Source organism: Oncorhynchus clarkii, chromosome 17 (assembly GCF_045791955.1).
Source record: "Oncorhynchus clarkii lewisi isolate Uvic-CL-2024 chromosome 17, UVic_Ocla_1.0, whole genome shotgun sequence".
NCBI classification, from domain to species: domain Eukaryota; kingdom Metazoa; phylum Chordata; class Actinopteri; order Salmoniformes; family Salmonidae; genus Oncorhynchus; species Oncorhynchus clarkii.
The window spans coordinates 65,294,297-65,315,371 of record NC_092163.1 but is presented as its reverse complement, the minus strand read 5'-3'; the positions used below and the strand labels follow the sequence as shown (position 1 = coordinate 65,315,371).

Here is a 21,075-nt window from a genome sequence, read left to right as displayed (position 1 = left end):
GTACCAGAGTGTAAAGTCTAGGTCCAAAAGGCTCCTTAACAGCTTCTACCCCCAAGCCATAAGACTGCTGAACAATTAGTCAAATGGTCACCCGGACTATTTACATTGACCCCCTTCCTTTGTTTTTGCACTGCTGCTACTTGCTGTTTATTATCTATGCAGCGTCACTTTTTTTACTTTGTTTTTTTTACTTTACTTTAATTTTTACTTTAGTTTATTTAGTAAATATTTTTTTAAACTCTATTTTCTCAAAACTGCATTGTTGGTTAAGGGCTTGTATGTAAGCAGTTAATTTGGCTCATGTGACACATAAAATTGATTTGATTTGAGAGGAAGGGAAGGTCCTTGCTCCTCATTCACGCATATGTCAGGTTGTCCCCATCACTCTCCAGCTGGGTTCAAACTAATGTGTTTGTGCTCATATGATGTGGGAACCACAGTGCACGTTTCCCTCCTATGGCCATGTTTTATTAGCTCGATAACAATGGCCTACCGTGATTCATTACGCGATGACTGTACCTGGGTATCTTTGCCAAGTCTCACAGCGCCACATACCGCAAAAATTGCATAAATGCATAGTGAGATTGTGCTCCAAGGCCGCTAGGCGGCGACATTGTAAAACATTCACACTAGACTTTCCGGAAGCGTCTCTTTGAGTGTTGTAGTGTCTTTTCTCGGTTGACATGTTTCTCTAGCTTGCTAAATTTGAGAGCTGAACATTTAGCGAGAAAATATGAGTATAATAAAGGTTTTTGATGAGTATTTGTGCAAGGGTCTCGAAAATGTTCCAGTTTTACGAGAGGGTAATGTCAGCAAAGAAGAATATTCTGAATTTCAGGTAAAATGCTTTATTGTAGCTAGTCGTAGCTGACTGGTTAGCCCATGCCAATACAACGAGCCAGCAATCTAACTTAGAAATAGTTAGGCACCATTATTCCACGTGTGTAATTGTTTATATGGATACACCATAGTTACTTGGCCTATGCTACACTGTGATAATGAAACTATTGCATCTTCTTGCATTGGTGCTTGTAAACAATGCTCTGATGAGAACCATGTTGAAGTCAATGAAGTAGCAGTTTTCTTTATTCGGGGGGAAATAACAAAATGTGCAACAACCTAATTTCTTTGCAATATGAACATTTAGAAATGTTTTCTTAGAATTAGCAACATCATGTCTGGTCGAGGACCTAAAATCAGTTGCGGTCAGTGCCGATTAAGATGAGGGAGGACGTTTTTTTTTAATGAGCATGGCCTTCTTTCTATTATAGCGTAAGGATGACTGTCATTCATCTTCCATTCACCCAGTTCAATGTAACAGCGATAGGTTTAGGCTACTACATGATACTAACATTTTCTCTATACCCATCATGAGGTTGCTACAACCTAGCCTATGAATTAAAGTTTATAACATAGGTGACACACTGACGGTGACATTCAATACCGCCTTGCACACTCTTGCCTGCATGTAGCTGATATAGGGTGTAATCATTAGTCCAAAAGTTGCAAACAAGAGTTTCTATTGGACAAATGTAGGTATGTTTATCCCCATTGTGTTCCATTTGCTTCTATTTAAGAAACATTTTTCAACAGAATCAGCGGAATGAATACACTCCATATCACACGTAAACACATTTCACGTTCATAGTATTACTTCTCGCATGTGCTCTCCTCCTCTCACCTCTTCCCTTCCCTTGTGGACTTCAATACACAACACATCAGCAGTATGTGACCAGGCAACAAAAAAAAAACATTCCAAGCCAAACCGCTACATACAGCCTACATCGTTGTCACCATATTTGCTAAAGTAACGTCATAGTCAGCATAGCTAATCTAATTAACTCGTTAGTATACCCGCTACAATAATGCAGTAATGTTAGTGTACAGTCAGTAAGCAGTTACACCGGTGGGCCCCGGTGGCAATACATTTGTAAAACCAGAAGCTTACCTTGAGTTGGAAGAGTTCCAGTGTTGTGTTTGATGTCATAGCCAGCTAGCTAACATAGCATCCCTCTGTTTGAGCAGGGTGTTTCAGTAGGCTGAACTAGCTAGCTTCATTTGCTAGTTAAGTCAATGAAACTGAAAGTGAAAAAAAAACGAAAAAAAGTCTCTATTTCTCTCTTGCTTCTCCTTCATTTTGGAAGAAATACATTTTTTCAAAACTGTTAAACTATTGTCTTTATCTCTCTTTGAGGCAACTACTCACCACATGTTATGCACTGTAGTGCTAGCTAGCAGTAGCTTATGCTTTCAGTACTAGATTCATTCTCTGATCCTTTTGATTGGGTGGACAACATGTCAGTTCATGCTGCAAGAGCTCTGATAGGTTGGAGGACATCCTCCAGAAGTTCATAATTACTGTGCAAGTCTATGGAAGGGGGTGAGATCCACAATCCTCCTAAGTTTTGTATTGAAGTCAATGTACAGAGAGGAGGACAAAAGCTAGCTGCACGGGCTACACCATGGTGCTACAGAGTGCTGTGGAGGCTACTGTAGACCTTCTTTGCAAAATAGTGTGTTTTAATCAATTATTTGGTGACTTAATTATATTTAGTATAGTTTCATCTAAAAAGGATCACTTTTTTAATGTTTATTTTATTTTTATGAAATTCACTGAGGAGGATGGTCCTCCACTTCCTCTTCTGAGGATCCTCCACTGTTTAAAACCAATGAAACCCATTGGAAACTGTGTGGTAATGATAATGGGCCTACATTTATACAGTTACTTGACTGTCCAGCTCACTAATAATCACCTAAATTGAAATTAGATAGTCAGGGAGTATTGCAAATTTCAAATACAATGGCTAGAGGACAATCTTTTGCAAATTCTAATGGCAATGAAATAATTTATAACAAATTTTCAGTGTGGCTCTCCGGACCTCATTGAAGAACAAATGCGGTCCCCAGGGCAAAATTTGTTTGACACCCCTGCTGTAGACACCGGTATAAAGAACAGCTGTAGTTCTTCATTCAGGCTGTCTAAACTGTTTTCTGCCAGCTGGTGGCAGCACAATATCATCCCTGGCCACCACTTGGACTGTCTGGGTGAAATAGAGAGAATCTGAAATAGGCTATTGTAACTACTGAACCTTCGGAACTGCACCACTTTACAATCTCCTTACATGTTAAAAGGAACATAGCTATGCAGGATTGGATGATATTACAGGGAAGAAAAAACATAGCTTCTATGTGTGATTGAATAAACTATGTCCTCTAAACAAGTGAAATCCCCCAGAGCCTAATATCTTGAGTGGGTTTCTATTTTTATTTTTTTAATTGGTCTGATTACCTTTGTATCTGATAAAAATCCCCTCCATCTGTCTCCTTGGTTTCAGTATTCTCCAGAGAACATCCAGGGGCCGGGATGTGACATAGACCCCAGTGAGTTGACTCTTCCTGGATGCTCCTGCTACGCCCACTCCTGCCTTAGAGAGAGCTGCTCCTGCCTGCAGACTTACGGACAGACATGCAGACAAACGTACGACAGCCATGGCCGACTCCAAGACCAGGGGGATACGGAGACTGGTTACTGCAGGCCTGTGTTTGAGTGTAACGCCTTGTGTGGCTGTAGTGAGGCCTGCTGTAACCGGGTGGTCCAGAGAGGCCTGGGGCTCAAGTTGTGTGTCTACCCCACAGAGGACAGAGGCTGGGGCATGCGAGCGCTGGAGCCCATCCCCTGTGGAACCTTTGTGTGTGAGTATGCCGGGGAGGTGATTGGCTTTGAGGAGGCCAGACGCAGACAGCTTGCTCAGGGGCTTGAGGACAACAACTACATAATTGCTGTGCGGGAGTATGCTGGCCAGGGCCCGGTCAGTGAGACCTTTGTGGACCCAACTGTGGTTGGGAATGTGGGGCGTTTTCTGAACCACTCCTGCCAACCCAACCTGTTCATGGTGCCTGTCCGGGTGCACTCCCTGGTGCCCAGGCTGGCCCTGTTTGCTGGCAGGGACATTTCCCCTCAGGAGGAGCTCACATTTGACTACTCAGGGGGCTATAGCAATACACCCTCTGTGGAGAGGTTGGTCCAGAGTGACCCTGGGACAGAGGCCAGTGAGACAGGTACCCTCCAGAGGAAACCATGCCACTGTGGTGCCCAGAACTGTTCCCAATTTCTGCCACTGGATTTATCTGTTCTCAACAATTAGATTAGAGGGATGCATTTATTTGGTAAATGTTTATACATTGATGTTTTGTTATTTGAAGTGATCATGTTGTACTGGAAAGGAGAGACACTTTGCACTGAACCCTTTTTTTGTTTTTTCTCTTGAATACAACTCTCTTTTGAATCACTAACACAGGCTTCTGAGGTATTCATCCTATGCTTACCAGTGTGGCATCCATCTGGCTTAAAGATGAAATCTGGGATTGGTGCCTCCATCTAGAATAAAGGGGAAATCTGGGATTGGTGCATCCATTTTGAATTCATACTGTCATTGATTATATAGGGCTCATGAGCTTAGTTCAACTGTCTTAACCCATCAGAACCCAAACTATAAGCCTGTTTGTAATTCTAAACAAACATGGTATAGTTTCAAAACATGGTTAAAATGTAATTGATGGTCAGTAGCTCTCTATCAATTTTAGAGTGGATACAGCCCCAACTCTCAGCTGTTTACCATAACAAGTGCCAGGGTGCCATTTATGATGACCCACTTTTCTGTCACGACTGCCCACTATCTCACTGTCCCCACCCTCTTTCTGTTGGATGGCATCGCTGATCTGATATAAAGATACAGCATTTCTATCACAAAGTATAAACTTCATCTGTGTTGTGCAGACCAGCTAAAAGCTCTCTCTGTCAGAGAGTACTTGTGCTATGTGGGGCACGTCCCACCAGACCTAGCTATCAAAACACTTCAGTCCACAAGTGGCCTATATATAAGCCCTCGCCCCATATCTCACTGACAGCAGATTCATCTAGCAGGTCTTTATATTAACTATGCACTGACTGATATTGACTACAGCAAAAGACGGGCCTGGCTTTGTAGGGTTTTGTATACTTATAAGAATCATATGTGCTCATAGATTGGCACAACAATGTTGTATGCAAAGACATTTCTCTCTCAAAAGACATCCATTTAACCTTAAAAGATATATAGCATACACGTTGGTGGTATCTTGTCTCCATCCCTCAACTTTACAAATATCTCTGTGGTCTTTCAACACAGTGTCCTCCTGAAGGTATCTTCAGCTCTTCATTGGAGCCAATAATCTCCAGAGGTGTGAGCAATTAAGAAGGGCCGGAGGGTATTTTAATATAGTAACGGGTCTTATTCCCCTGCCACGGGAGGGGCCAAGGTGTCCTGCTTTACTGTGACCATTCTTAAATCAAGCCCCTCCTCTCAAACTGCCCCACTTTCAGTCTAGACCCGCTTTCATCCCAGCTGCTTATTAATATCCACATCTAGGTTAATTAGCACAGAGACCGTGGTGTGTTCCATCCAGAAATAAGACCAGCACTCCAGTCACGTTGGGGGACGGAGGAGAGCAGCGTGGCTCAACCACTGGGTGGACTCATTTTACTTCACCCAGGACAAAGGGTTGGCGGAATTGGCACATTTTAGACCGTCCTATTGGTCCTGAAGTAAATCTTTGCCCAGCCGAGGCACCATACGAGCTGAAATGAATGCACCCATCCTCTCTACCATGGTTTGGAGATGGAAGGCCTAAGCCAATCAGAGTTAACCATCAGGTGGATTTGTTTTTCTTTGTTAGAGAGAGAGATGAACTTTAATGCATCAACCTAGATTTTTATCAGCTAGTATGAGGGTTCCCTTTGCTCTATTTGTTTAGTTATGTTTGGTTATGGTCCAAATGTTCCATGGCAACCCTTCTGCTGTCATCCCACTCCTATCGCAGATGGCACTGTATATCACAGAAACACCTTTGACCAGTGACATTTTGCTTTAATCAAGGTAGAGGTCTGGTTGGTATGTGTTAGCAGGTGACAGCTATTTTGGACAGGTGATTGGACACCAAGGATTATTTATTTATTACGTTTATTTGAGATGGACAATGTACAACAAAACATACGTCTCATTGTATGAGAAGTGATGTGTTGCACCAGATTGAGCTGACAGCTAATTTACATCTGCAGTCACCGGTTGTAGGCATGGTGCAGGCAGGCAGTGTTCCACACAAACTGTTCAGGACTGGAGCTGGAACTCAGTGCCTCATTCCCAGGACAGTCATCTAGCAACCAGCAGTTAACCACATGATATGAACTTCGTCCTGGTGATTACAGTGGTCAGCTGCTAGAGCACAGCCCTGGTGACAGTCACACTAGTCACAACACTTAAAAGGGACAGACATTTATTGTAGACTACAGTGAGGTTATACCCAGCTAGCACATTTGATTCCTTGGAAGTTGTGGGAATGTATGTTTTTGTTTTCCCATTTGTTCTGGTTACGAAGCCATACGTTTCCTGACCTTTAAACTGAACGTTTTCTAAATTTCGCCTGTTCTGGGAATGTTAATTGTTAGGTTGCAGGGAGGTTCTGTGAACGTTTTGCTATGAACGTTTTCCCTGAAAGTTTTCCTGGGAGGCTTTGTTAACGTTCTGAGATCGGAAATTACATTTTATTTGAAGCTAATTAAATTACGTTCTTTGAAATTGTTTCAATAAGAATTTTATTAACACTGCTAGCTTAGGTTAACTGTTTTGAACTCCAAGCACAGAGAGGACACATGGGAATTCATTTGTTTAGTCATTAATCATGCAAACAGATAAAATGTTTTGTTGTTCTATGACATCAGTGAGATTCAAACCTATGGTCTTCTACTCTCTATCCAGGGAATTAGTCCACTGCGCCACCAGGATGGAGCTAGTGTGCCATGTTTTTTTAAACTCATACAAACTGTTCATTTTAGTCTATTTAAACAGACTCAATTTCAAAGGAAACAAGCACTCATTAAGATGACACCTGAACACACTTAACGAGATAGAGGATAGAGATAGTTTTGTTGATGCTGAGAACGGAATGTATATGTTTTTAAATAACATTTTTATAATTTTCTTTCAACATTACTAATGTTTTCTTGTGTTTTTTTATGGAAAGTTTCCTTAATGTTCTGAGCACATGACTTTAAATAGAACCATGCGGAAACCTGCAGAAAACGTTACTCTGAAGTACTGTTCCCACAGAAGAATGTTGTTTTTTAGCGTTCTCTTAATGATCTTGAGAATATGACTTTAAATAGAAACATGAGGAAACCTGCAGAAATGTTATGCTGAAATACTGAAATTACTACAGAAGAAAGTTGTTTCTTAACGTTCTCTGAATAATCTGAGAACATTACTTTAAATAGAACCATGAGGAAACCTGTAGGAAACATTATGGGAAGGTTGTATGCTAAATAACCATAGGACAACCACGCTCTCACCAAGCTCTAAGAAACATATGGTTCTCAGAACGTTATGTGCTAGCTGGGTATTGTCCTTCTGTCTACAATATACAGTAGGTCATACCTGTACCATTTTAACTCTCTTTGACCTCAAGAAAAATGTATAGGGACAAATGTTTTGCTCAATTCTTCATCTAAAATGAGCATGGAGTTCAGGGAGAATGTGCTATTGTCCTAGATGCATAGTACTGGTTGATCTAGTAGTTTGTCTTGAAAATAAAAACTTGACTTGCCATAGTGAGCTCCATACATATAATCAGCAGAATTTTGAAGCCAGTGTTGTGGTGGTACACTTTCTGGACACTTTCTTTTGTGTGAGTGTCCAATGACACAATCTTTCCACATTTTACAGCTCTTAACTGGCCATTGCAGTGCCTTGTTTTCCACTGATGCTAGGTACATAAAGGGCTGCCAATATGACTTTAACGTGATAGAGACAACAAGAAGCGAGTGTAGAGTCTATTTCAGGATGAATCACCAGTGTAGTAATAAGGCCTGGCAGCCTGTCATCTCTGAAGTGGAGCACCTCTCTAATGAGGGAACAGATGTCATTGCCACCAAACTTGGGGCCAATTTTTTTTTTATCGAGTCAACACAGATAAAAATAGATCTGTTGGAGCCACAGCTGGGAGAATAAAAAATCTAATTTCAAGACAATAGTTAGTAGTGTTTCAGGGCTTTGGAGTTGTTTTGTAGATATTTGTATAGAGAAATTTGACAAAATCGTGTATCATCGAAACATTTGTGTTTTCTCTCAAAGATGTAACAATCCTATTACCAGTGTTCTCTCTCTCACCACAGTCCGTGACAATCTCTGATAATACAACACATTTGGTGTTTGACTGGAACATCTTTGTGTGATGTTTTCACACATTCCAGTGCCTTGAATTGTCCCTGTTTTGGTAGATGGATTGTCTACTGTATATTCATGGAAACATATGTACATTGGGACAGTACAACAGATACTGAACATATGTAACGTTAGTATGTATAAGCATGACAGTGAAAGCTTGTCAGTGAGGCTGTAGCTCTGTCTGGTTAGTCGGCTGACTGGGTCTAAATGAATTACCTGCTGTTAAAGGAGGATCTGGTTCTATGGGTTAAATAGGTGAGTTGATCATCACCCCTGAATTGCTTTCTAGATGTTCACCTTGTTCAAAGGAGGGGCTCGTTGGTGCAGTCATCACGCACTTGAAATGTGGAGAATCACACTCTTCCATTTTTAGGTCCACTAATTTAAATGCTGACAATCTGAGGCAAACACCACCTGGTAGACAATATGTTCTAGTTCATCTCTATTATGCTGAAATCAAGAGCATGGGGTGAAGAGACATTAGTATTTTGGTCTACAAAATGCGTATGAGTGGATGGTATGACAATATACTGTACACATGAGCAGAATGAATGTCCCATGATATCAAGCATTTATTATGTCACCCTTGAAGTGATGGGCTGTGTATTACCTTTTACCAAAGATGCAAGTCAATTCTAAATGCCTGCAAAGAATAATGTGTAGGAAAATCCATGATGTGAAAATCATTTTTCACACTTTGAGAGCAGCAACAGAAATAATAGCACAAACCAGTAGGCCTAATTAGAATGTCTCTATAGCTGGTTTAATAAGCATGTTTCCGTAGGGGATAGCGAAGCCATTATACCGGCATAATTGTATTTTATTTTTAGTGAGGAAGAACTCTACCCTGTAGGGCACAGCATCAGTTCCTGTTCTTTTGACAACAAGACCCAAGTGAAACTGAACCCTAGACCTGTACTCTGAAGAGAGGAGAGGGCAGTGAAATTCACGAGAACGTGCTGTGTCACTAGACATTTGAAAAGCAACCGCTTTTCAAGATTCAATCTTGAATCTGTTGGGCATAAAAAATATATGTATCCTAAATTGTCATCTGGTCTCAACTCCAATTACAAGGGTTCTTTTTTTCTCCCAACATCCTCATAGCAACTTTTGTCCTGTTTCTGTCACTCGCGTCTTCATGCAACCAAACCCAGAAACCTGTCTGTCCGCAGGCTGCTGTCCTACGACACATTCTAGCCAATAGCATTTGAAACATCCGATGTTATCAATGGGGTTATTCTACTTCATCTGGCATTTATTTTTACATTTCCGGCTTGGTTGACTTGATGGGATGCAAATGAAGGGAGGAAAGGAAGTTGCTTTCAGAGAGCTCAGTACTCCAATGCAGGCATGGCTTATAGTGTAATGTAGAGGGGGGGGGGGCACTTCTGAGATAGATAGACCAACCAGCCTTGTTCTGTCTCACTGGGATCTGAACCACATGGTTCATAACAGAGGTGTATGGGGCTGGCTGCTCCAGTCTGGTAAACTCCATTAGCTTTGAACATGCAGCGGCTCCTCTGAAGAAAGAGCTGATTCATAGTCTGCACACCACACGTCATAGATGGAACGAGCTGCATGGGGAAAGCAGCATAGAGACTGTTGACAGTTATGTGTCTCGCCTGTCAGGGGAGCAAAATTAAAGTGGTTCTCTGGTAGAGGGTTAGGGTCAAAAGTACAACACCCTGATGAAATGAATATTTCTGTGTTTGAAGAGCCTTTCCTGGGTCTAACCTGATCGGCTCTGTTACATTCACTGTGTAGTGTAAGCTTCACATCGTCACAAAAACTAACTCATGCCAAAAAGCCCCATCAGTAGAGCAGAACATGGAGAAGACAGGATATAGTGGATTACTGAACTTGAAACCTGGCACATTCTGAAAAACAGAAGGTTTGACCCAGCTTGCATACACAGAAGCTAGAGAAAGGTAGTGCAATGTTAAATCTGAGGAATGGAGGAGAGAGGAACTGTCTCTGGAGTCATTGCACCCAGCAGTGTCATGGTTCACTGTACCAGATACAGGAGACGGTGAGAAGCTAACACATCCTTGTGTTAGTGCATTGCTCCCTCTTCATATCCATTACCATGTCTTTCCATATAGTTGTTTTGTATATTTTTTTTGTATACATTACCCTAAGAATTTGTATACATTACCCTAAGAATGATAGGATGTGAATTACTTAATTAACTCAGGAATCACACCTGTGTGTGGAAGCACCTGCTTTCAATACACTTTGTACATTATCCTTCAATTACTTACATTTCTAGTGTTTCCATTATTTTGGCATTTACCTGTACATTTACACCCACACACAACGTTGGCAGAGGAATGGCATCAGGCCGGATCAGTCAGACACAGTGGTTCTAAAACTGAAAACACACACACAAGCATTCACGTACACATATACTGCACATTCCCTCAAAACTCACATACACCCACACACATGGGGAATGCATTTAGTCATCCCACTCTCTGTTTAACATTCTGTGCATTAAGTAGTTGTTGCAGTCTTTTCTGTGTGAGAACAGAAAGGAATAGAAAATCCTATCAGAAACAGACACATGTCCCAGAGTACTAAAGGCCATATCCACCACAAGCCAGACTGTCAGTGTTTCTGGCTTTGTCACTGTCGCTAAGCTCCCTGTCTCTGACCGTTTACTGATAAAATAATCTATCTCGATGTCTGAGCAGTTTGTTGTTTTAGTTTAGCTGTGGGAAGAATAACTCTCTGGATAAAGCAAACACTACCAAATATCCCTATTCCTTTGTATGCTTATAACCATATGATTCTTATTAGAAACAAGGCTGACTGCTCTCTTGATAAAAGGCCTTATTTAAGCAATAAGCCTCGAGGGGGTGTGGTATGTGGTCAATATACCACGGCTAAGGGCTGTTCTTAACTACAACGCAACGCAAAGTGCCGCGTAGCCGTGGTATGTTGGCCATGTACCACAAACCCCAGAGGTGCCTTATTGATGTTATAAACTGGTTACCAACCTAATAGAAGGGTAAAAATACATCTTTAGCCATACCTGTTGTATACTGTCTGATATACCATGGCATTCAGCCAATCAGCATTCAGGGCTCCCTCATCCAATTTACAATTAACATTATACAACGGGTGGGTCTAATCCTAAATGCTGATTGGTTAAAGACGCATTCCAGCCGGTGTCTAATCCACAAGTCACCACTGGCTAAATCTACAGTATGATGTTAAAATGCCGATTTACTCTATTCCACCTGACTGTGCAATCCACTGTCTCATCAGCCCAGCCAAACAATTTATAAACTTGATCTCTACTATAAAAAGCATCTAGACATTATCTCACATTTCTTTTCGACTAACATTTAGTTTTCAACAGCGGAGATTTGTATACACCTTGCTGTCTGGGTCTTTTTCTCCGACATTTGCGACATCTCCGACATTGTTTCAATATTCAAATTCGATCTCCAGCTGTCCCATTGTAATGAACGTGTCGGGAGTCGGGATGAGACAGACAGGGAGGCAGCGTTTCTCAACCAGTCGAAATCATGAATCAGCTCTTATAATTTTTATGGATATATACAAGGAAATGTCAATTGAAAAAAGGTAAACCAAACTTAAGTTTGCAGTCTTTCTTTTGGGATGTTGGCTATCAACAGCAAGGCAACTCCTATGACTAATTGGGAATGGGACGCAAGTGTAGGATGGTTCACCCTGTCGCTGGCCGCCTTTGAGGAGGGTGTATAGTGTGAAAGGCCGAAACACCCTAGCAACCAAAGGTACACTACTGACGATGCGCTCCCCAAATTTCACCAGGCTCACTGTTCATTAACTCTTGGAAGTGCTTGCACAAAGGATAGTAACATCTCATCCTGTGTTCTTGGAATCAGCTAGTTTGCAGTCTTTCCAGCTTCAGTTTGGAGTGTTAGCTGTGTTGTTAGCTAGCTCCTCTGAACAACAGTACTAGTGAGCTCATTTTCTATGCCAGGCGAAATCGCTCCTCAATAGGTCATTGTTATGGATGTATCCAAATGAAATGTCTCGAGAACACAACTTCAAACAAATGCAAATGCAGCTACTTGGCTGTTATTCTGGCTTCACTTTATGACGTCACTGTAAGTTAGCCATAGTTGGCTAGCTAGCAAGCAAGGGATAAGAACGATGCCAGCCAGTATGGCAATGGAACATTTAGAATGAACGAATGGGTTGCTTCCACAGATACAGAACAAAAAGACTGAACGGCTGGGTCGCGTCTCTAGCGAACCAATAGAACGAACAACCAGCCGGCTTGAGTACCAACCCTAGATTTGTGTCGGGACTATATCTTGTGGAAGGATGAAATTCTATGAATAAATTAATCAAAATAATGTTTTTTATATTAAAATATGTCAATCATTATTTGAATATTTTGGTATAAAAGTGATAATGCCCTCGAAGCTGGTGTTTGGAGGATATATTGACACGGTTTGCCAGCCCTCGCCTTCGTCTCGGGCCTAACAGCACCCGTGCCAATATATCTTCCAAACACTGGCTTCTCGGGCATTAGCACTTAAACAACACTGCAATTGCACTTCCTTGATTATTGGTGCTCAAAGGAGAAATACTTCCAGGGGAAAGGTAATAGGTGGACCAAGTGTGACCAACTTACGTATTTTTGTGATGAATAATACATTTTCATAATGCAGCGTAGCAACTCGAGAACACCCTGCAGTGTAGCAACTCGAGTACACCCTGCACTGTAGCAACTTGAGTACACCCTGCAGTGTAGCAACTCGAGAACACCCTGCAGTGTAGCAACTCGAGTACACCCTGCTGTGTAGCAACTTGAGTACACCCTGCAGTGTAGCAACTTGAGTACACCCTGCAGTGTAGCAACTTGAGTACACCCTGCAGTGTAGCAACTCGAGAACACCCTGCAGTGTAGCAACTCGAGTACACCCTGCAGTGTAGCAACTCGAGAACACCCTGCAGTGTAGCAACTCGAGAACACCCTGCAGTGTAGCAACTGGAGTACACCCTTCAGTGTAGCAACTCGAGTACACCCTGCAGTGTAGCAACTCGAGTACACCCTGCAGTGTAGCAACTCGAGTACACCCTGCAGTGTAGCAACTCAAGAACACCCTGCAGTGTACTAACTCGAGTACACCTTGCAGTGTAGCAACTCGAGAATGCCCTGCAGTGTAGCAACTCGAGTACACCCTGCAGTGTGCGAAGAGACAGCAGGTGCCATTTGGGTCCCTTCAGGAGTGTTCCTCCCATCATGCTTTCAAATGTGTCAAAGTGATCTGGTGTTACATGACACTCCCAATGCATTTGGGTCACACAGATCAAAGTGATGCTACAGTAAGGTCTACCACACAGCATTTAAATGAACTTCAAAGCATCAACTACAAAATGTATTACAGAGCGATCTGCAACTATTTACATCTCAAAGGCCTCTCAATGGCCTCCTTATTGTGCACTAATCGAAATCAGAGTGTACGGTGGATGTGGAAGGAAGCTCTCATATGTTAATAGATGCACAGAAGCTGAACATTACTCATCATCCCTTTAGAACTTGCAGTTCTCAAAGTAACATGATCTATCAACAAGATGTGAAGAAACTGAGCTGTGTGGCTGTGTCTGTTTCTGTGGCTGTGTCTGTGGCTGTGTCTGTGAGTCTATGTGTGTGTGTGGGTGCTTAAATACATGGTAATAATATAGTATTGAGAATATCACAGACCAGATGAGAAAGTGGACCCAGAGCCATATAGAGAATTGGGCAAATCCCAGTGGGCACACACTGGTTGAATCAACGTTGTTTCCACGTAATTTCAATTAAATGATGTTGAACCAATGTGGAAACAGCCATCACTAGCACATCAGAGGTGACTGCCTATAGACATAGATTACGAATCACTGGCCACTTTTAGAAATGGATCACTAGCCACTTTAATAATGTCTTCGTATCTTGCATTACTCATCTCATATGTATAAACTGTACTCTATACTGTTCTATGGTATCTTAGTCACTTTAATTGTGTGTAAATATTGCATCACCTATCTCATATGTATATACTGTATTCCATCGGAGCTAGAAGCACAAGCATTTCACTACACCCGCAATAACATCTGCTAAACACGTGTATGTGACCAATACATTTGATTTGATTTGATTTGATTTTAATAGACATTGAATTGACATCTGTGCACAGTGGGATGCGGTTTCTGTCTGAACATTCCTAGAGCCCACTTTCTCCTCCCTAGCCGTTGCTAAGTGATAATTGACGCTTCCACGTTGTGCTGTTTATTTCTGATAGCTTTCAAAATCTATTTAGATGTCCAGTGAAAGCGGATATGCAATCTGTGGACACCACTACACAGTACAGACTTATACATTATCCGAATGCTAACCAATAAATAGTCTGTTAAATTCACTATTCTATTTTGTTTGTTTATAGGAGGGTCATTTCATAGGGAATTATCGGAGGCGCTCTAGTATTGTTACATCACAAAAATTCTGAGAATAAAGACATTAATGACATGATAGCCGTTCTTAAACCGGGCTGAACTCTCTAAACAGTGCCATCAGAAGGTATTTATAGCCCTTGACTTTTTCCACATCTTGTGGAAAAAAATATGGTGTCCCTGGCCTACACACAATACCCCATAATGTCAAAGTGGAATCATGTTTTTAGACATTTTTACAAAGGTATAGAAAAAGAAAAGCTGAAATGTCTTGTGTCAATACGTGTTCAACTCCTTTGTTATGGCAAGCCTAAATAATTTCAGTAAACATTTGCTTAACATGTCACATAATAAACATTTTCGCTCCCAACAGGCGCAGCAGTCTAAGGCACTGCATCTCAGTGTTGAGGCGTCACTACACACACCCTGGTTCGAATCCAAGCTCTATCACATCTGGCCATCATTGGGAATCCCATAGGGTGGCGAACAATTGGCCCAGCGTCGCCAGTGTCGTCTGGGTTTGGCTGGGGTAGGCCATCATTGTAAATACGAATTTGTTCTTAACTGACTTGCCTGATTAAATATAAATAAATTACAAAGCCCTGCTTCTGACTTACGTAACTTTACTGTTAAGATTTATAATGACAAGTTATCAAACCTGTTCACAGGGTTGGGTAACTCTGGAGATTCCTTTGGTGTCTGTGCAATATGTGTTTTGCTGTATTTTATTTGTTTTATATTGTATTAGATCTTCTATGTATTTTATGAAAAAGTCAAACCTATGGACACACCTACTCATTCCAGGGTTTTTATTTATTTTTACTAAGGTCTACATTGTAGAATAATAGTGAAGACATCAAAACTATGAAATGTCACATATGGAATCATGTAGTAACCAAAAGAATGTTAAACCTCTTAAGGATCCACCCCTTTTTTTCCAATTTTCGCCTAAAATTACATACCCAAATCTAACTCCCTGTAGCTCAGGCCCTGAAGCAAGGATATGCATATTATTGGTACCAATTGAAAGGAAACACAAGTTTGTGGAAATGTGAAAGGAATGTAGGAGAATATAACACAATAGATCAGGGAAAAGATAATACAAAGAAAAACCAACTGTTCTTTTTTTATACCATCATCTTTGAAATGCAAGAGAAAGGCCATAATGTATTATTCCAGCCGTTGTGCAATTTCGATTTTGGCCACTGTGTATTTGCAAAGTTTTAGACTGATCCAATGAACTGTTGCATTTCTTTTCAAAATTGTGCACTCTCCTCAAACAATAGCATGGTATTATTTCACTGTAATAGCTACTGTAAATTGGACAATGCAGTTAGATTAACAATAATTTAAGTGTTCTGCCAATATCAGATATGTCAACATCAACTGTTCAGAGGAGACTGCGTGAATCAGGACTTCATGTTCAAATTGCTGCAAAGAAACCACTACTAAAGGACACCAATAATAAGAAGAGACTGGCTTGGGCCAAGAAACACGAGCAATGAACATTAGACCGGTGGAAATCTGTTCTTTGGTCTGATGAGTGCAGATTTGAGATTTTTGGTTCCAACCGCCGTGTCTTTGTGAGAAGCAGAGTAGGTGAACAGATGATCTCTGCATGTGTGGTTCCCACCATGAAGCATGGAAGAGGGTGTGATGGTGTGGGGGTGCTTTGCTGGTGACACTGTCTGTGATTTATTTAGAATTCAAGGCACACTTAACCAGCATGGCTACCACAGCATTCTGCAGCGATACGCCATCCCATCTGGTTTGCGCTTAGTGGGACTATCATTTGTTTTTCACCAGGACAATGACCCAATACACCTACAGGCTGTGTAAGGGCTATTTGACCAAGAAGGAGAGCGATGGAGTGCCACATCAGATGACCTGGCCTCTACAATCACCTGACCTCAACCCAATTGAGATGGTTTGGGATGAGTTGGACACACTTTCTCATTCCAGAGTGAAGGAAAAGCAGCCAACAACTGCTCAGCATATGTGGGAACTCCTTCAAGACTGTTGGAAAAGCATTCCAGGTGAAGCTAGTTGAGAGAATGCCAAGAGTGTGCAAAGCTATCAACAAGGCAAAAGGAGGCATTTTCGAGGGAATCTAAAATCTAAAATATATTTGGATTTGTTTAGCACTGTTTTGGTTACTACATGATTCCATATGTGTTGTTACATAGTTTTTATGTCTTCACTATTATTCTACAATGTAGAAAATAGTAAAAATAAAGAAAAACCCTTGAATGAGTAGGTGTGCCCAAATGCTTGACTGGTACTGTATATGCAGGGCTCCCTTGTAAAAGAGACACTGGTCTCAATGGTGACTCCCTGATTAATAAAGGCAAATAAAATACTCTGTAACCCACACATACACTTCTCTGTAAGGTCCTTCAGTCAAGCAGTGATTTTTAAACACATATTCAACCACAAAGACCAGGAAGGTTTTCCAATGCCTCGCAAAGAAAGGGCAGCTTTTGGTGGATGGGTAAAAATGAAAAAGCAGACATTGAAAATCCCTTTGAGCATGGCAAAGTTATTAATAACACTTTGGATGGTGTATCAATACACCCAGTCACTACGAAGCTACAGGCATCCTTCCTAAGTCAGTTGCCAGAGAGGAAGAAAGCCGCTCAGAGATTTCGCCATGAGGCCAATGGTGACTTTAGAACAGTTACAGAGTTTAATGGCTATGATAGGAGAAAACTGGGGATGGATCAACAACATTGTAGTTACTCCACAATACTAACCTAAATGACAGAGTGAAAAGAAGGAAGCCTGTACAGAATAAAATGTTATAAAACATGTATCCTGTTGGCAATAAGGCACTAAAATAAAACTGCAAAAATATGGCAAAGAAATTAACTTTATGTCCTGAATAGAAAACGTTATGTTGAATGTTCCTGGGTGGCTTTGTTACAGTTTTGGCTTAAATCGGCTTGAAAATCTATGGCAAGACTTGAAAATGTCTAGCAATGATCAACAACCAAATTGACAGAGCTTGAAAAAAAAATGTATGTGCAAATATTGTACAATCCAGGTATGCCAAGCTCTTAGAGACTTATCGAGAAAGACTCTCAGCTGTAATCCCTGCCAAAGGGTGATTCTAACATATATTGACTCAGGGGTGTGAATACTTACAGTATATAAATAAGATATTTCTGCATTTCATGTTCAATAAATTTGCATTTCTAAAAACATGTTTCCCCTTTGTCATTATGGTGTATTGTGTGTTAATGGGTGAGAAAAAAAATCAATTTGATCTATTTTGAATTCAGGCTGTAGTACAACAAAATGTGGAATAAGTCAAGGGGTATGAATACTTTCTGAAGGCACTGTATTTATGAATCTGAGTGGACGTAAGTGGTGTGATAGTTGATTAGGTAAAAATGCTGACATAGATTTTAAAAAAATGCACTTTATCCTGAAGTCGTCGATATTGAAAAACGTATGGCAAATGCTACAAGCTTTTCAACTGATCATCTTAGTGCGCCGCTGAATTCCAGTGGTAGGTGAAACAATCTCAAACCGTGCTATTTACTGTTAATTAAAAGTATAATCCTTAGTTGCTACATTCATTTTTGGAGTTGTAAATTATTGATATATCCATTGATTCTTGAAGAATATAAATGCCTCATGAGCTTAGTTCAACTGTCGTACCCCATCAGAACCCAAAACATAAGCTTGTTTTACTCCAATGTTTGTAAACAATGTAAATATAAACAAACACTGTATAGATGGATGGTCTGTCCTTGTATCCATTGCTCTGTCTATGAATTTGAGAGTGGTTACATTTCTCCAGGCCAATCCCTCAACTTTCTACCAAAAGAGAAGCGGGGTGTCGCTTTGTTATTGTTTCAACTAAAGATTCTACCTTTAAGTGATCTCAATGTTATTTTTGTTAAAAAAATCAACAAGTGAATAAGTGGGATCTGGAAACAGCCAGGGGACCACTTAAATGTATTAAATTCATCTGGGAAGTGTTTTACTGGCTTTAATGTTGCATGGATGCTTTTTAATGTTTTAGACAGAGTACACTGATTAGCCTGTGTTCTAATTCCAGAAGTTAAAAAAATAGAAAGACAAGACTTTAATGGGGCATATTAAACTGAACTAGATCACTCACACTACGTCAGAGTTTCAAAACTTGAAAGCAAAGAGAGAGCTTGCTAGCTGAAAGAGAGAGCACAGAAACTAAATTAGCGTTATCGTAACCAAATTGTAATTTCTTTCTCTGGTTGTTTGTTTATGTTCATTGTCCACCATAGCTGAAGATTATTTTCAAAACACATCATGCTCTCTAAGTTGCAGCATGGTTACAATACAGTTGCATTTTTCAGGATATTCCATCAAGGGCAAGGAATGATTATCTTTGTCTGTGTGAACAATAGCCTAGAGGAAATAGACCATGCAGTTTCAATTGTTGAGGTGTCTGACTCGGTTGAATCCTTTTCATAAAACACAATTCATTGAACAGTGTTAGTGACAGAGTTGAAGAGTTTGTGTTTTTGGCAGCAGCGTTTCCACACAATGACTGTGTTTCTCTAACTTCCCTTCTAAAACTGGCATATACAGCATGAGGCCTGGCTATAAGGGAGAGTGGATGTTTTTGACGTTTCTGTTTTTGACATGGAAAACATTTCTATTACAAACAGATACAGTATATAATAAGGTCAAAACATCACTCAATCAGGGATTTCATCCTCCATCATCATCATCATGTGCATGGTAAATTCCATGTCATGTGACATTCTTTTTTTCTTTTTGTTCACCTTTATTTAACCAGGTAGGCAAGTTGAGAACAAGTTCTCATTTACAACAGCAGTTCGACACATACAACAACACAGAGTTACACATGGAGTAAAACAAACATACAGTCAATAATACAGTAGAAATAAGTCTATATACAATGTGAGCAAATGAGGTGAGATAAGGGAGGTAATGGCAAAAAAAAGGCCATGGTGGCAAAGTAAATACAACATAGCAAGTAAAACACTGGAATGGTAGATTTGCAGTGGAAGAATGTGCAAAGTAGAAATAGAAATAATGGGGTGCAAAGGAGCAAAATAAATAAATACAGTAGGGGAAGATGTAGTATTTTGGGCTAAATTATAGATGGGCTATGTACAGGTGCAGTAATCTGTGAGCTGCTCTGAGAGCTGGTGCTTAAAGCTAGTGAGGGAGATAAGTGTTTCCAGTTTCAGAGATTTTTGTAGTTCGTTCCAGTCATTGGCAGCAGAGAACTGGAAGGAGAGGCAGCCAAAGGAGCAATTGGTTTTGGGGGTGACCAGAGAGATATACCTGCTGGAGCACGTGCTACAGGTGGGTGCTGCTATGGTGCCTTGCGAGCTGAGATAAGGGGGGACTTTACCTAGCAGGGTCTTGTAGGTGACCTGGAGCCAGTGAGTTTGGCGACGAGTATGAAGCGAGGGCCAGCCAACGAGAGCGTACAGGTTGCAGTGGTGGGTAGTATATGAGGCTTTGGTGACAAAACGGATGGCACTGTGATAGACTGTATCCAATTTATTGAGTAGAGTATTGGAGGCTATTTTGTAAATGACATCGCCAAAGTCGAGGATCGGCAGGATGGTCAGTTTTACGAGGGTATGTTTGGCAGCATGAGTGATGGATGCTTTGTTGCGAAATAGGAAGCCAATTCTAGATTTAACTTTGGATTGGAGATGTTTGATGTGAGTCTGGAAGGAGAGTTTACAGTCTAACCATTTTCTAATTCTGCTCCAGTCAATTATGGTGCCACCAATCTCCTGTGGTCAGATGTTTTGGTCTATACTACACTAGCTTAGATCAGGAACAGTTTTAAGCTATTAATCTGTTGCTATTCTGATGCTATTTATTTTGATGCTAGACACCCACATAGGTCCAATTGTCTCTGGACAAATCACTGCCAAAAAGAGACTGCAGTTTTAATAGATTGTTCATTCACAATGACACACTTCAGCCTACACTTTAGTCTACAAAGTTATTCATAGTGTCACAGTTTATAATAGAAGGCCTAATACACTTTTAAGCTAAAATAATCATCACAGCAATAGTAAAACAGCTCTACACATAAGTCTATTAATATGTCTATTTTTAAATTGCAAACTTCAGTGTCAATACCATAAAATGGATCGCAGCCTACAAGTTAAGCCTACAGTTTTTATCATTGAAACAACATTTCCCAAACACCACTGCTGCAATATATATATATATATATATATTTATATTTATATTGTCCTCAGTGGCAATCAGCTTCTTACCTCCTCCACATGCGCATTGAAGAAACGCCCCTTTTGCTTATATTTATAAATAAATATATATAATATAAGCAAAAGGGGCGTTTCTTCAAAGCGCATGTGGAGGAGGTAAGAACCACTGAGGA

At 40.7% G+C, this 21,075-nt stretch overlaps 1 protein-coding gene across 1 annotated transcript; it reads left to right on the top strand.

The window, feature by feature from the left end:
* The first annotated feature begins 654 nt into the window (after nucleotides 1-654).
* Nucleotides 655-7,638, top strand: LOC139369882 (histone-lysine N-methyltransferase SETMAR-like). The gene is made up of 2 exons (XM_071109164.1): nucleotides 655-838; nucleotides 3,336-7,638. The coding sequence occupies exons 1-2, from the start codon at nucleotides 734-736 to the stop codon at nucleotides 4,143-4,145; spliced, it is 915 nt and encodes a 304-aa protein (XP_070965265.1). The 5' UTR covers nucleotides 655-733; the 3' UTR covers nucleotides 4,146-7,638.
* Nucleotides 7,639-21,075: the final 13,437 nt, after the last annotated feature.

Bases quoted from the DNA above. Each gene is read 5' to 3' on its own strand.
- LOC139369882 (XM_071109164.1), top strand. From the start codon at position 734: ATGAGTATAATAAAGGTTTTTGATGAGTATTTGTGCAAGGGTCTCGAA. The intron at 839-3,335 runs GTAAAATGCTTT...CCTTGGTTTCAG, and splicing joins AAGAATATTCTGAATTTCAG to TATTCTCCAGAGAACATCCA.